This window comes from Dipteris shenzhenensis, chromosome 2 (assembly GCF_047967505.1).
Source record: "Dipteris shenzhenensis isolate YYH24624 ecotype China chromosome 2, Dip_SZ_1.0, whole genome shotgun sequence".
Classification (NCBI taxonomy): domain Eukaryota; kingdom Viridiplantae; phylum Streptophyta; class Polypodiopsida; order Gleicheniales; family Dipteridaceae; genus Dipteris; species Dipteris shenzhenensis.
The window spans coordinates 62,791,693-62,807,210 of NC_141597.1; the positions used below are offsets into that span (position 1 = coordinate 62,791,693).

Below are 15,518 nucleotides of genomic sequence, written 5' to 3' on the forward strand. Positions count from 1 at the left end.
TTAATTTTGTGATTGGCTAGCTTTTCTTAGTAGTTAGCATCATTCTTTTATGGTCATTCACTCTTCCTTGTTTCTTTCCTCCTCGTTGGGCATGCCCCTTGAATATGATTCACCTTCTTCTTCTCTTTCTCTGAGCTTGAAGCTAAATTTCCATTTATGGCTCTATCATTTTCTCCCCCTTTTCTCTTTCTCTTCTTCTTCTTCTTATGCTTTGTCTTCTTCTCAGCTTACAATTTGCTCGGGTAGGCCTCTTGAATGTATTCAACTTGTTTCAAGATCCAATTATGAATTACATTAAGTTTCTTAAAATTTTATAGGAAAAACGAAAATAATAAGGTGCCCTTCTTATTGTGGAAGGAGGAGTTGGCCAATGAAGCAGCTATCATCATCATTTGGAGAAAAAAACGAAGATATGAGCACGCACAAAATGTAGGGACTAGATTTCCTACATTTTGTGTGGGGGAAGCCGAGGAGACTGAACTGAATTCAGCTCCATGACAGCCTCTGCGCTAAATTTTCCTTCCTTCCTTGCTAACTCAAAATCCAGCTTCCTTTCGCCTCACCGTCTTTCCCCCCTACGACGCCCCCCAGCTTTAAGAATTCCCTCACCTTCCCGTTCGCCTCTTCCACGGATCAAGAGCAATGCCACGTCGGATGACTCCGGCAGTTATTTCGGAATTGAAATTCTTGAGCAGTTCATTCAGCTGAATGTCGGTGACTGGACCGGTTCTTTCTTGGTAATGTTTTTGCATTCGAGTTCAATTTTAATACGTCTTAAAAGGCCAGGAAAATCGAACTTTTTCGAGCTGATAAATGTTCCTGCATCGGCAGCAATATGATGCACTGGGAAATGTATTACAAGATATTCCTACCAGATTGGCGGCGAATTCGTATGGTAGAGGGGAGCAAGTGAGTCTTTATCAAACGTTAGTTCTCCTCTCTCCCCTGGAGATTCGTTAGTTCTCCTCTTTTTCCTGGAGATTGGTTATTTCAGTTTTCCTGTCTTATGGTCATGACTCGATGACCAGTTTTCCCTAAATGCAGATTAAATATCAAACAAGCTCCGCCAAAGACTTTTATAGCCGGTGAAGTAAGCGAGGACACGGATTGGGCGGAGTTCAAATTGGGAGAAACGAATCTTCTGACCATAGAAAAGCAGCAGCAGGTGATTTTGTTGTCTGCACGCTGTGCAGAAACCCAATCATCGCATGCAGCGTGGAGAAACCCAATCATCGTATGGATAAAAGCATTCCTAACTGTGGGAGCGTCTTTCAGGTTGGGTATTTTCCAAACAAGCGAGCGTACACCATTTCACATCGGACAGCGGAGATGCTCGACAGAGTAATGAGGGCTGGAGTACTTGGGGAAGATGGCGATGATTTAGAAGAGTCACCTCCGTAAGTATTATTTCATGGAGCAGACCGTTTTTCACCCTGGCTTTCAAGGTTAGAAATGTGGGTAGGTAGTTGATTCGTACGTCAACCTTACTTTTATGCCAGCACAAGCACAAACTAAAGAGTTCTTTTTATCGAATGTGGTAGCTGGAGAGGACCGTATAGAGCTCTCAAAAGATGTCTCCTATGCCATCATGGCACTAATTCTTCATATGATCATTCCGAAAATAAGAAAAATGGGAAATTCCTATTAATTAGTTGTGGAGAAAGGAAGATCATTCTGAAAATAGATGTCCCATCATATGAAAAATGGGAAATTCCTATCAATTAGTTGTGGAGAAGGAAAGAGGGGTGAAAAGGAAGTGGGCAAGGCAATGATTAAACTAAGTATAAAGGGGGGAGGGATCAACTAAGGAATAATGGAGGATAGGGGCTTTAAAGTAGGATGGACGTGAGATTGGGGAGGGACCACGCATTAAAGAGGAAAGGACATCTCAAAGGGGAAGGGGGATGAGGGAGCACTTATAATACTATTATAAGGAAATGGGCATATATATTACTTCATAGCTTAGTGGTAGGGCTTACATATGGGAAAAACAAGGTTTTGGGTTCGAATCTTTTCTTGAACGTTTGGGGAAGCCCCCCTTGGACGTAGTCTATGAGTAAAATAAAGTAAGCTATGGAGAAACATAGTATTAATCCATAAATAAATGAAGCCATAGAGAAACATAGCTTAATGAAAGCATAAAATAAATTAAGCCATAGATAAACATAGCATGCACCCAAACTAATTAATTAATGGGTTGGAATAGGAGAGAGATTTGGTTCTACTACCTTGCTATTTCTTTGAGGAGACGATTATCTATGGTATATCTTGCATACATTTGGCCTGCCAGGTCATCTATAAACCTGGGTTTTGTCACAGCAGCCTTAGGCCAAAAGCTCTGAATATACTTGCCCACTATGTGAGTTTGCCTAGATGCAGTCACACTTCTAATAGTGTGAAACTCATATTATGCATAATGCATAACAACGCATCAGCAACTTTATTATCCTTCCTTCTTCGATACCAAATCTCCCATGAAATTCCTGCGTGAGCTTGCTCAGCGCCCACTTAAATCAAGTGGTTTATATAAATATTTCAAAGTATCATGGTCAACATCAACATAGAACTTTGCACCATACAAATAATGTCTCCATGCTTTCAAAGCATGGATCACGGCATACAACTCTTCCCCCCCCCCCCGAAAAAGGAACCTTCTATTAATGCTTGAAAAACACCATACAAATCAGCTTTTGAAAGGGACTGGTTGTCAGAAAAGAGCCAGCTCGTTTCCTGGGAACCAGCTCGCTGCCTAGGGAATCTTCGGAACAGGGGCTAACAATGAGGGAGGTGGTCTATACATCCATCGATTATCTTCCGTGGAGAGGTTGTAAAAGACTCCTGCAAACGCTCCCATCTTTCGACGATTCCTCTTGATGCTGCAGTACCGCGCTCCCAGATGGCGAGTAAAGTAAAGATGATGTCTTGCTAGATGGCGACAAAGGTAGCCGTGGAAGGGTCTTGCTAGCCGCCCATCACCTAGCTGCACTCAACGACCGAGATGTTCAAAGCAGTAATGCTGGGCCATTGTCTTTCAAACATTGTCCTCTGGCAAAGGCGACTGATGTACACGGGAAGGCGACGAAGCATCATATATCTCTATCCAAGAGACTTGCTGGCCATGAATCCTACAGGTTGGCAAATCGGATTAATTGAGAAGGCTTGCCTCCCTATGTGAGCCATGCAACCATTCCCCATGTGATGCCCCGTTGCATTTGCTGCATGTAAGACACAATCGTGAAGCTACTAGCCAAATCCTATGAGCTATAGGACAGCTCCATAGGGAGTGGGGGATCGTCTCCAGAACTCTCTCTGCGTAACAGAAACATGTGCCATCTACGCGCATCTGCTCCTACTAAGGGCTGATGAGCAATCCTCCATGAGCTAGTAGCCAGAAGAAATAGGAAATCTTCAGTGTTCTCAGACTGGTCCAAAAACGAGGCCAGAAGTGGGAGAAGGACATCCTGCTCAACCTACGTCCCCTCAAGGGTGTCCAAGCTGCTACCTCGAATTGAAGGCGTCGATCAAATCGAGTTGTGTACAAGAAAAAGGGCACCTCCTCTACCCTATCTTTCCAGAACCACTCTCCTAGGTCCCACTGAATATGAGGGAGAGGCCGGCCCTCCCAGATCTGAGATTGACAAGATGACCTGTCGTCCCAAGTATCTGACAATGATACTTCTCTGAATCCAAGTGTGAGAAGAACGAGACTCTTTGAGAATGCAAATGTGTGCAATGCATGCAGAATTTGAATGCCAATTGGCCCTCCAATGGGGAAGAGCGCCCTTGTGAGAGTACTTGTTTCTATTTTCAACCTACATGCAAGGTGTGTGAGAGATGGCGGATGAATGCAAGGTGAATGAATAATGCTACGTGAGATTCACAATGAAAGGGTGATACCCTTTCATTAATGTCCCTTGAGATCACTCAAGTTCCATCTTCCCATTTACACCTACCCTTAGCCTATGACCCATGCATCTACCATTCAATGCACTTTAATGCACCCTTTCCTTCCTATTGCCCCTAGGACCTAGACACGTGTGTGCACATTTTTATTAATAGAATAAGTATCATATGTCCAAATTCGATGCTGTCTGAAGCAGTGGCTCGAGCTCGACTAGTCCTATCTACTGAGATGATCCACTGCCATAACAAATCGGTCGGTGTCCATCATAAATACATATACATGTTACACCATTGCGTATAATATATAATAATGTTTTCAATGTCTACTAATCATGGATTAGTGATTTCTCTTGTCATGACACTCCCTTCTGCTTAAATGGGCAGAAGTCCTCTTCTGGATCCTCTCTTGTCTCTTTCTCTTGCTTACGCTTCTCTTTTACTTCTGCATTTGCATCTCCTCTTCATAATTTGCAAATAATCTTCTCTTGGTAGTACACGATCTCTTTTGAATCAGAACTTAAATTTCATCTTCAAGTTCTGGTTCCTCTTGATGCTGAATATTCAAAATGCAAAAGTACCACTGCAGTGCCTCTTCAATATCTCTTCATACTCAGAATTCTCTTCTGAATACCAAGCTGTTGAAATCTCTTTATAGTAACCTGCTCAATAAGCTGAAACATATTCTCAACAACTGCCTTTTCTTTTTACAGAATTTGTTTTGGCAATTTGGCTAATAGAGTAGGACATTTATGCCATGGATGCCTTGGCTTATATTTCTTACATCCGAAACATTTACCCTCCTTAATTAGCTTTTTCTTCTCATCGTTAGTCATGGAAGGAAATTGTATCCATCCAGGACGTGATTGGCTGTTAACATTTTGTACAATAGCTTTCTCCTTTCCTTTGTTGAAGGATTTACAAGGATTCAATTTCCTCTCAGCAATCTCAGCCAATTTAATGAGGTCTTTCAAGGTGGTTGGGTTGAACATCTCAACCTTATATCTCACTTTCGAGGTTAGGGCTGCTAAATACTTCTTCCTTCTATCATCTTCGCTCTTCTCAGGTAACTCTAAAGAGAGTTTCCAGAACCTAGTTGTAAATTCAGCGTTATTCTCATTATCGAATTGCCTGAACCTTTCCCAGCGGAAGGTCAATTCTTCTTTATGCCTCGGAGGCATGAAAGTGGCCTTAAGTTGCTCTACAAATTTGGACCATTGAAGAATAGGCTCTTTTCCCATTTGTGATAAGGACCACCACATTAAAGCATCCTTTTGTAGATGCAATGTGGCAAGAGTAAGCTTCTCATGGTCGGTCTTATCTTGATGGGCAAAATATAGCTCAAAATGGCGAATCCAATTGAAGATTTTATCCGCCTCTCTTGCTCCATCATACTTTGGGAACTCTATTCTCTCTCGGGGTTGGAATTTAGCTCTCTTTGAGGGGGTACTTAAATCGTCATCCCCAAAGTTCAGCACTCTCTTAGTCCCTAATTTTGTCATAATGGACTGTTCAATCATATGGCTAAGCTGAGAAACCAGCTTATAAACGGGAGACTCTTGTCTCCCTCTTGCACTTGGATTATAATCCATGTGTACGGGATTTTGAGTTAAAGGTGTAAACTCAGCGCCTTGGTTTTGGATGAACTCATTTCTCCCTTCATTTCTGAAGGAAAACTCCCTATCAAGAGATTTTTGAAGGAGAGATGAAGGTAATTCTATTCGTGGGTTATCATACTCAATATGTGTAAAACTCTCATCTACATCATCCTCTTCAGGAGGTGATGGTGTTCTCTCTCTATCTCCTTCTGGTAGTGGAGGAAAAAGGACAAGTTCATTATTAAATATCCGTTCCCCTTCCATTCTTTCCTTTTAGTAGTACAAGAGAGAAAATGACTTGCTGTAATTTCAGAAAAGGGTTTATTTTACAGCAAAAGTCAAGTGTTGTAGAGTTGGTGATACTTATCCGACTCCCGCTTCGTTTGTGTCGAGAAAACACTTGAAATGACCTCTTCTTCCTTCTCTGTTAAGCTTTTCTTCTTGTATTTCTGCTGTTAACTGGTGCGCTCCATTTGGGCTACTTATTTTGAGTGGATTGGAGCTCTAGATACCATTATAGGGGGTACTTGATGGGTGGATCACCCCCCAAATCTTGTTCCAATCCGACTTTCCGTTGGGGAGAACGGAGGGGGTCTCTTTTCCCCACGGTTTAAGGGTTTTAAGAGTCTATTCGCACGGGGGGCAGTTAGGACACCCCGTTCCCCGTCGAAAGACCCAAAAAAGAAAGCCCTTACCTCACAGTTCCGAATTCAACCGTGTTTCGGATTCAACCTTGCTTTCAGATTTCAGGCCCTCGTTCTCCTACCAAGAAGCCAAATTCGGAGCCTGTCGCACCTGTCTTCAAACGTTTAGTAGCCCTCTTCTTGTGCACTCAGTTTTCGTCCAATGGCCCTACTCCATGCAAAGTTCCTCGGGGTCCCTCTCGTTCACGTTGCCTTCTACCCAGTGCTCCGCAAAACGTGTCTTTCCACGTCTTTCCACGGTGCTCTCCTGCTATGACTCCCGCCGCACTTCTCTGTGCACAACCTTCTCACGCGGCTGTCTTTTGCGTTGGCTGCTGTCCCGCACGCTTACGCCTTGTCTCGTGCTCGCTCCTTCTCTTTCTGTCCCGGTAGTGGATCGTCGAAGCTTTGATACCGAATGTGAAGAACCAGACTCTTCGAGAATGCAATGTGTGCAATGCATGCAGAATTTGAATGCCAATTGGCCCTCCAATGGGGAAGAGCACCCTCGTGAGAGTACTTGTTTCTATTTTCGACCTACATGCAAGGTGTATGAGAGATGGCGGATGAATGCAAGGTGAATGAATAATGCTACGTGAGATTCTCAATGAAAGGGTGATACCCTTTCATGAATGTCCCATGAGATCACTCAAGTTCCATCTTCCCATTTACACCTATCCTTAGCCTATGACCCATGCATCTACCATTCAATGCACTTTAATGCACCCTTCCCTTCCTATTGCCCCTAGGACCTAGACACATGTGTGCACATTTTTATTAATAGAATAAGTACACATGTCCAAATTCGATGCCGTCTGAAGCAGTGGCTCTAGCTCGACTAGTCCTATCTATTGAGATGATCCACCGCCATAACAAATTGGTCGGTGGCCATCATAAATACATATACATGTTGCACCATTGGCGTATAATATATAATAATGTTTTCAATGTCTACTAATCACGGATTAGTGATTTCTCTTGTCATGACAAAGTGAAACCAATATCAGCTCCCTAATCCGAAGTGTCCTCATTGGGTTTATTCCAATTAATGTGTGCATCTGCTACAGTACAAAACATATCCAAGGCTGCCCTGAAAGAAGTGAGAGTTTGAGGAGTGGCATCTAAGAAAATTGCAGTGTCATCCGCCAACTCATTGTCCAAGAGCTCTTCCTCTTGTCTCAAGGAAGTCTCAGCCATTTGCATTCTCCTATTCGACCATGAATACAAAAGTGACTGCGACTGATCGTGAAAGGCATCATCAAACTAAACATCTCCGCCACTGAACTGAAAAAGAAGGCATCCTAGGCTGGTCTCTCTAGAGAGTAAATGCCACTCTCTATACCTCCCTTCTTATCAAAAGGCAACTCAACGATGTTGAAGTTACCTCCAATGACCCATGAATATGCAATTGGGGCCAAGAGAGAAGCTCCTTCCACAAAAGGACACAATCCCCTCTATTGTTGGGAGCATAAAGGTTGAGGAAACCAACCCAATGTCCATGTAGATGTTGGAGTGAACCGATTCTCTTATGGAGGAGATGCACTCATAGCAAAAGCGTGCAATCCTTACTTCATTGATATGGTGAAGGAGATTGCAGTGTAATGAAGGGGAAAAAGGGGCTAATTCAGGGTGCGGTTAGAGGGATAATGGAGTGGATTGTAAAGTCCAAGCCCTCCACTCTTGTAACACTTTTGATGTGACATCTAATCCTATCTACTTCCTCCTCCTCCCTCGTACGTGCTGCTTACACCCTCTCTCCCAATCTCTCTCTATCTCTCTCCCTTTCCCTCACCCTTCTCTCTCTCTTCCTCTTCCTCTACCCGTTTTTCTCTCTTCTGACTCCTTCTCCCCCTTCCTCTCTCTTCCCTCTGCTAATTCCATCCCCTTCCTCCAATCTGCCCCTGCCTCCTTCCCTACATGAAGCCTTTGGACCTAGTTACACTCCTCCCTCATGTGAGGCCCTGCGCACCACAATTTTGGCAATAGAGAAGACCGCCATAGAGCAGGCTTTGGCTTCCATCAAAAACATTTGGATGAAACATGGTGTCACATTGATGGGAGATGGATGGACTGACACTATGAGCCGCTCTATTCAGGGCGTCATTGCATATATTGATAATTTAAGGGAGGGAAATTCGGCCGAGAGGTTGGCTAGAATTTGGATGGAGTCCATTGAGCATGTGGGGGTAGATCATGTTATTCGGTTTGTTTCTAATGGTGAGAACTCCAATAGGGCAGTAGGGAGGATTCTAGAAGAGAAGTACCCTCACCTTACCTTCACTCCTTGCATGGCACATGGGCTGAATAATCTCTTGAAGGATATTGGCAAGTTGGATTGGGTGGATCCTACCATTTATATGGGTAATTATATTGTCTCTTTCATCACTCGTCATCCCTACATTTTGGCTATTTTTTGCAAGAATCTCTTGAAGTATTCTGACACACCGTACATGCTTTGCTTATAATTTCATCATGTTGAAGCAGCTTTTTAAGCTGAAAGTTCAATTGAGGCAGCTTGTTATTTCCGCTAAGTGGGATGCATGGCGTGAACAGAACTTTGCAGGGGCTCAGAGACTTAAGTCCATAGTCTTGAATGACCTCTTTTGGGATGATGTTCACCTTTTGCTTCAGGTCACAAAGCCTATTCTTTTGATGTTGAGGCTTGTTTGGTCCTTGTCTTGGGAAGTTGTATGAAGGGATCGATAAGATGATTGAGACCATTCAAAGTATAGATGCTTTGTATGCTTGGAGGAAGGAGGAGTTGAGGACGTTGGCAACCTCTCGGTGGACAGGATATCATTCACCTTTGGAAGCTGCACCCTTTGTTTTGGATCCGGAATATCAAGGGAAGGGGCAAGAAACATATAAAGAGGTGGTGCAAGGATGAGAGAAGGTATTGAGACGACTTGTCTCAAGTGCAGATGATAGGAGAAAACTGTGGGAGGAGTTGTCATATTATAGGCAAGGAAAAGGGTTGTTTGGCTTGGAGGATGCACTGAATGACATTTCAAGGTTTCCTCCTTTCGTTGGTGGGAGGACTATGTGGGGCAGATGCTCCATTGTTGCAGCGTTTGGCCATTCGTATTTCAGCCAGGGGAGCTAGCTCTTCGCCCGTTGAGCAGTTGTGGAGCAATTTTGGAAACATTGCATCCAAAAAGAGAAACAAGCTTGGGGTTCAAAAGGCAAGTGATCTTGTATTTGTTAATGCAAAATTGCATTTACATAACAAGGGCAGAGTGCACTATTGAACCATATCTTGGATTTAAACTAGATGAGGACTTTGACAGTGATGCAACGGAGGATGCTCTTAAGCATGAGGACGATGAGGCCCAAGACTAGGATCAGGATGATGAGGCTCAGCAGGGTGAGGGATAGGCCTCCATTGCTATGCCACCTTGAGACCATTAGGGTTGACTCTCTTTTTTTCTATACACCATGTACTTGACTTGAGAGTCTCGAGTCCTATTTTGTATTGAGGCCTTTAGGCCCGAGGCATGGCCTCCTTTTTTTGTACTTTGCATATTATATGCTCTTGGATCTGTAGTATTCTACACTTCTATGCCTTATGCACATTGCAAACATGTACATTTCAGTTTTCAATAATCTAAGAGTGTCTTTAGGCCCGAGGCATGGCCTCCTTTTTTTGTACTTTGCATATTATATGCTCTTGGATCTGTAGTATTCTACACTTCTATGCCTTATGCACATTGCAAACATGTACATTTCAGTTTTCAATAATCTAAGAGTGTCTTTAATTGTCTAAAGCTCGAATGGAAAGTTTAGAGCTGCTAAAAGTGGTTTTCCTTTTATAATTGGTATATTTTCATATGAATTGATGATGTTCATATGATGTAGTGTTTCGGTTGCGTTCTCCTATTCCCCCTTCCCAAAACGTTCGGGTTCCGTTAGATGAAATTTTAAAATGTTCTCATTCCCTGGTAACTATGATATTTTTCAAAGGAGAGACTATGATCCTTTAATTGTCTCTACGAGCATGAGTCCCACTATTGGGTCGGGACTTCTCTTTAAGGGTAAGCCACCCATGCCCATCACAGATCGAGGCATTTGGCACATGTATGTGACCTCACTCTATGGTGTCCCAATCTAGGCATCACCCGATATGTTGTCTTTGTCCAGACCCACCACATCCATCCTATTCATGGCACATAATGTGCAATCTGCACTATGCTGGCTCCACTACTAGAGAGCCTAGGACCATGAGGGGTTGCGGATTGAGCACTGTGCAATCTTGGCACATATTTTCAGCCATGTAGTATGCCATGACTGCTTGGAGTACCACCACTATTGTGCCGATATACAAAGCAGGGGACCCTATGGACCCGGAGAACTACCGCACGCTCATTGATTGGCCACACAATGGCCAAGGTCTATGAATCGGTACTAGAAAGGGGGATCAACACTTACACAAAGGCACATGGGCAGCAAGCTCTGGGACAGAACATTCCACTCGAGTATATATTCATCCTACGGGCTGTTATCGAGGAGGCTAGATCGAGACCCCAAAAAGTCTAAGCTTGCTCTGTAGACTTTTGGAAGGCCTTTCCCACGAGCCCACGTCATTAGGAGACTCTAGGAGATGCAGATCTCAGAGGACATGATCTGGGGGTGATGAGCCTATATGAGTCAGTCAATCGTAGTGAAGCAAGGATGCCCCCTTTGACAGACATTCTTTGGGCTCAACATTGATGAGATCACGGCTTTCATTGATGATGGGAGGGATGGGATCCTTGCTTGCTGATCTGATGATACATATATTTGATGTATGCAGATGCCATAGTCCTCATTTCCTCTTCAGCAGTAGGCTTATAGAGACACCTAGAGGCCCTAGAGGTGTTCTGTAGAGAGCGAGAGCTAATAGTAAACCTTAACGAGACCAAGGTTATGATCTTTAACACCTCATGGGCAGTACTTCATCGACACAGCTCACTTACTGAGGGAAGCCGTTTGGAATTGTACAGTCATGCATCTATCTAGGGGCAGTCTTTGAGGGGCAAATTCTTATGATGACTCGTAGTCAGGTCACGCCTCTCACGAGGGCAGGGAGCTCTAGCTCGACTAGAGTGATAGTGCTTCAGGACTGACGAAGGGATGGCTATTTGACACACTTGTAAGGCCGACAGTCATGTATGCAAGTGCCCTTCTAGGGGAGCGACTTATTAGCGCTCATCTAGCGGAGATTCGAGAGGCTACATGTGACTATGGGGTTGAGGATGATTTAGGGTAAGCCCTCTGCCCTACATCAAATTATACATCCAGACAGTGACATATCTTCATAGAGTATGGGCCTTGTCAGTTGGAGGCTACTGAGGTTGGCATTAAAGTCATCCATACGATCAGCCAAGAGTGGAATTACCATAGCTTGCTAAGCACACACATATGTAGATGGTTTGACAGCCAGGGTATTTAGATGGACTGCCTTCCTCGTTTCAGTAGAGCTTGGATGCCCATGCCCCGTCCCTCCATATTTTGGATATGAGATCAACCGTATCGTATGGCTAGATCTATTCCAACTCCATACGTCAGGGACTTGCAGTGGGAACTAGGAGTTTCCCACCAAGATCCAATTCTACCATGATCATTTCCTAAGAGTATCAGAGGATGGAGTCATTACCAGGCCCCACTATCTGGAGGATAGAGAGGTCTCACATGCATTGAGGATTGTCATTGGAGAGAGATGGATCTTGTCCCATCAGCTGAGGATCGAGGTAGAGAGAGCCACAGGGACACCTGGAGAGCAGCGGATTTGCAGGCTATGCACATTGGCAGAGGTGGAGATAGAGGAGCACTTCCTATGTACTTGCCGTGCCTACTATGAGATCCAAGGACAGATCCAAGGACGGTACCATTGCCTCTTTCAAGAGGGACACGGGGGCAGGCCACTCTCCCGACTGATCCACTTCCATGACCAGGTCTGCATTGGCTTCTATTTGATGGAGATACGGTGACACAAGGAGACCTGATACGGTGACACAAGGAGACCTTATTGCAGCAGATTAGACAACAGGAGGTGACAATACCATAGGAGGCAGATTGAGCACAGCAAAATGTCACCGATTTCTATGCCTTCGAGTCAGCCCCCATGACACATTGGTGTAGAGTAGGAGATAGCCGATATGAGGAAGCATGGATCAGCACAGCACAGAGCGATGGAGCCAGGGACACAGGGACCATTGACTAGATCACACACGATAGAGGTCCATTGCTATACTCAGAGGAGACTGTCCAAGCCTAGGTATCACCTTCGGGTATAGAGATTACTAAGAACACACCCCCCGCCACAGCAAGAGATGGCTCGACTTAGCACAACTTTCTTTATTTCTCTTGCTTTGTGTCTCATATTATTTGAATTGAACATACTTTTTTTGTCTATGTGTAGATTACTTGCTCCCATATTTGATATGACTTTGTAACGAGTACAGATATGGGCTTCTTCTTAGAGAGCATTTTAAATAGCTTCAATTGCTTTTTAACATCTGATTCATTGTGTTAGTATTCTTGCTAATTCAATTCTTGCTTTTGTTTCTCTCTTTTGGGCTTGTTGGTTCTATCTGTTCTTACTTGTAGAGGTGTCAAGCTTCCTTCTCGACGGCCTGCTCTTGTTTGCGAAAGTTGTCTTTATTCTGAGGATGGGGAGAACCGTATGCGCGCTTTCCATGTATTGGATCCTCGTGGGCTTCTTGATTTTATGGGAGTTTTCCAAGAAAAGAAGGACAATGGATCCTTACGAACGAGTGGTACAAGCACCATCCAAGTACTTACCTTTTGTTCCACCCATTCAACTTGTTAGGAATTCTTTGTTTAAAGGAACTAGAGAGTGTGAATCACATCTTCTGTCTATTTGTTTACTTACTGTTCGAAACTATTTTTCATGGGCTGTTGCACAGGATGAAGCTCATAATAGGCTAGATGCATTGTTGGGGTCTTGGTTAGGCCACTCAGTGACACAACGGACAGGAATTTATGGATCGACCTTGGTTGAAGAGGATGTGAATATCACGTTCAGCTTGAAAGATGATTATACTCTAGTTCAGGTATATACTAGCTTCAAAGTTTACATTGCTTGCAGATAGCAAGGAAAAACTTGTAAAAATAAATTTGTGTGAGCATAGCTACGAGTTGTCCTACAAGACAATTTAAAAAATAAGATATGGATAATGTATGCTAAAAGAATTTGTGAGAAAGAATAGAACCATTCCCAGATCTATATCATTATACTATTGATATAGAAAGAAATTGTAGTTGCTTGTCGGATATCAAGGATTAGCTCCTTATGCTAGCGAAAATACATATTCTTCTAGTCTCATGATCAATCCATAGACACTACCACAATTAAAAGCATTCAAACATATGAGTAGCACTTTTTCAAACATATGAGTAGCATTCAAACATATGAGTAGCACTTTTTCAATCGTAAAAGAACCTTACATGAAGAAGAATGTACATTCATAGCTGTCTCAAAGTGAGACAGCTACTACTCATACACTAAAAAAGCTGAAAAGAAAACATATGACAGCTGAGTAGCACACACACACTTAATCCAGATATGCACACACGATCTGGTATAGATATGCGCATGCATGCACGCACACACACACAGAGTTGCCATGGGGACTCCCTTACCTCTCAAATGATCCAGTATCTTTTGCTGGGCTCTCAAAAGCCACTGTTAGTCATTTTCCTACTCGACAGGCTATGAATTCATAAGAATGCTTGCCATTAAGTAATTATCATGTTCTAAGATGGTGTACTGCAGGTGATCCCATTTTCTTGCTTCAAATATGCATCAAGTAGCCTTCTCGATCCATGGTTTCTCTCATATGGGTTCCTGGTTTTTCTGTCCCTTGTCCAATCATTCGATTATATGCTGACTTACCTACATTTGTAGTTGAGGATTTGGCACTGTACTTGCAAGCTACGATCCCACAAGAATCCATACAATGCTTGGCCATACGAGAAGATTAGAAGGGCACTCAATAATGCCTTACCTTATATTTCAATATGTTAACATAAAAAACTAAGGTTGCAGAATATGAGTTCACTTTTTAATGTCTCAATTGTTTATCCATGCATTTTTGGTCTCCAGCTTCCCTAGTTGTACTTCAAAGGTGACTCAAGCTTGAGTATCTTTTTTCCTTGCAAATACGCATTAGAGTATATCATACAGTTCTATATATGATGTCGTAATACAAGAAATAGAAACCTATCAACTGAGTTTGGATAGATATATCATTACATCTATGACTTGATGACATTCTTTAATGCTGGAATGTAAAGCATAAAGTTGTCCTACGAGACAATTTTAAACATAAGAAAAGGAGAATGTATGCTAAAAAAATGTGTGAAGAATTTGCGAGAAAGAATAGAACCTTTCTCAGATCTATATCATTATTCTGTTAATATAAAATAAATTGTAGTTGCTTGTTGGATATCAAGGATTAGTCCTTGTGCTAGCTAAAATGCATATTTTGCTAGTCTCATGATCATTCCATAGACACTATCACAACTAAAAGCATACAAACAAGTGAGTAGCTACACACTTTTTCAATAGTAAAAGAACCTTTCATTTAGAAGAATGTACATTTATAGCTGTCTCAAAGTGAGACAAATACTACTCATACACTAAAAAAGCTGAAAAGAAAACATATGACAGCTGAGTAGCCTACACACACACGCATGCGCATGCGCGCACACACATGTAGGCATGCACGCACATTGGAAGGAAAGACAATCGTGCGAAAAGGTGACCAAGCTGAAGGTTTCATTTGTGTGTGTGTGTGTGTGAGAGAGAGAGAGAGAGAGAGAGAGAGAGAGAGAGAGAGAGAGAGAAGTAGAAGTAGAAGTAGAAATTATTATCGTCCATGGGGGGCCGAAAACGACCCATGGGACCCGAACGGTGTACAAGAAAAGTCTCCTCCGGTGTGGAGGGGTCAAGAATTTTCAAGTTCTTGACGGTACAAAAAGAGGCGGGTAACAAAAGATCCTAATGCTGCCGGCGAGGCAGTGGAAAGGACTGATGTTAACTGTGTGGAGTCTCCCAGTAACTTCCGGTAGTCCTCCCTAATCTGTGCATAACTGGGACACTGTAGAGCTATATGTGCCTCTGTCTCCACTGTTTGAGAGTCACAAAATCTGCATATTCTGGCATGTTGCGGAAGATTCAACCACGCTCCCTTCTCAATTGCAAGCATGTGAGATCTAGTCCGGAATCTAGCAATATTTCTGCGATAGAGCAAGGGGATGGAAGTGCTGATGTATGCCTGAGCAGAGTGAGAGAGAGAGAGAGAGAGAGAGAGAGAGAGAGAGAGAGAGAGAGAAT

The 15,518-nt window shown here is 43.1% G+C and overlaps 1 protein-coding gene across 3 annotated transcripts in view; it reads left to right on the top strand.

Moving 5' to 3' along the window:
• The first annotated feature begins 380 nt into the window (after positions 1–380).
• The window catches only part of LOC147905134 (glutamate NMDA receptor subunit epsilon-1, putative (DUF3598)), a 70,789-nt gene continuing 55,651 nt past the window's right edge, over positions 381–15,518 (top strand). For 2 of the 3 annotated variants that reach the window (XM_087390369.1, XM_087390386.1), the window contains exons 1-6: positions 381–737; positions 832–926; positions 1,045–1,165; positions 1,276–1,397; positions 12,767–12,953; positions 13,087–13,233. In XM_087390369.1, coding sequence (XP_087246495.1) covers positions 495–737; positions 832–926; positions 1,045–1,165; positions 1,276–1,397; positions 12,767–12,953; positions 13,087–13,233 — 915 coding nt within the window. In that variant the 5' untranslated portion in view covers positions 381–494. The remainder of the gene's footprint in view (positions 738–831; positions 927–1,044; positions 1,166–1,275; positions 1,398–12,766; positions 12,954–13,086; positions 13,234–15,518) is intronic. The other variant, XM_087390377.1, reaches the window with a different exon arrangement.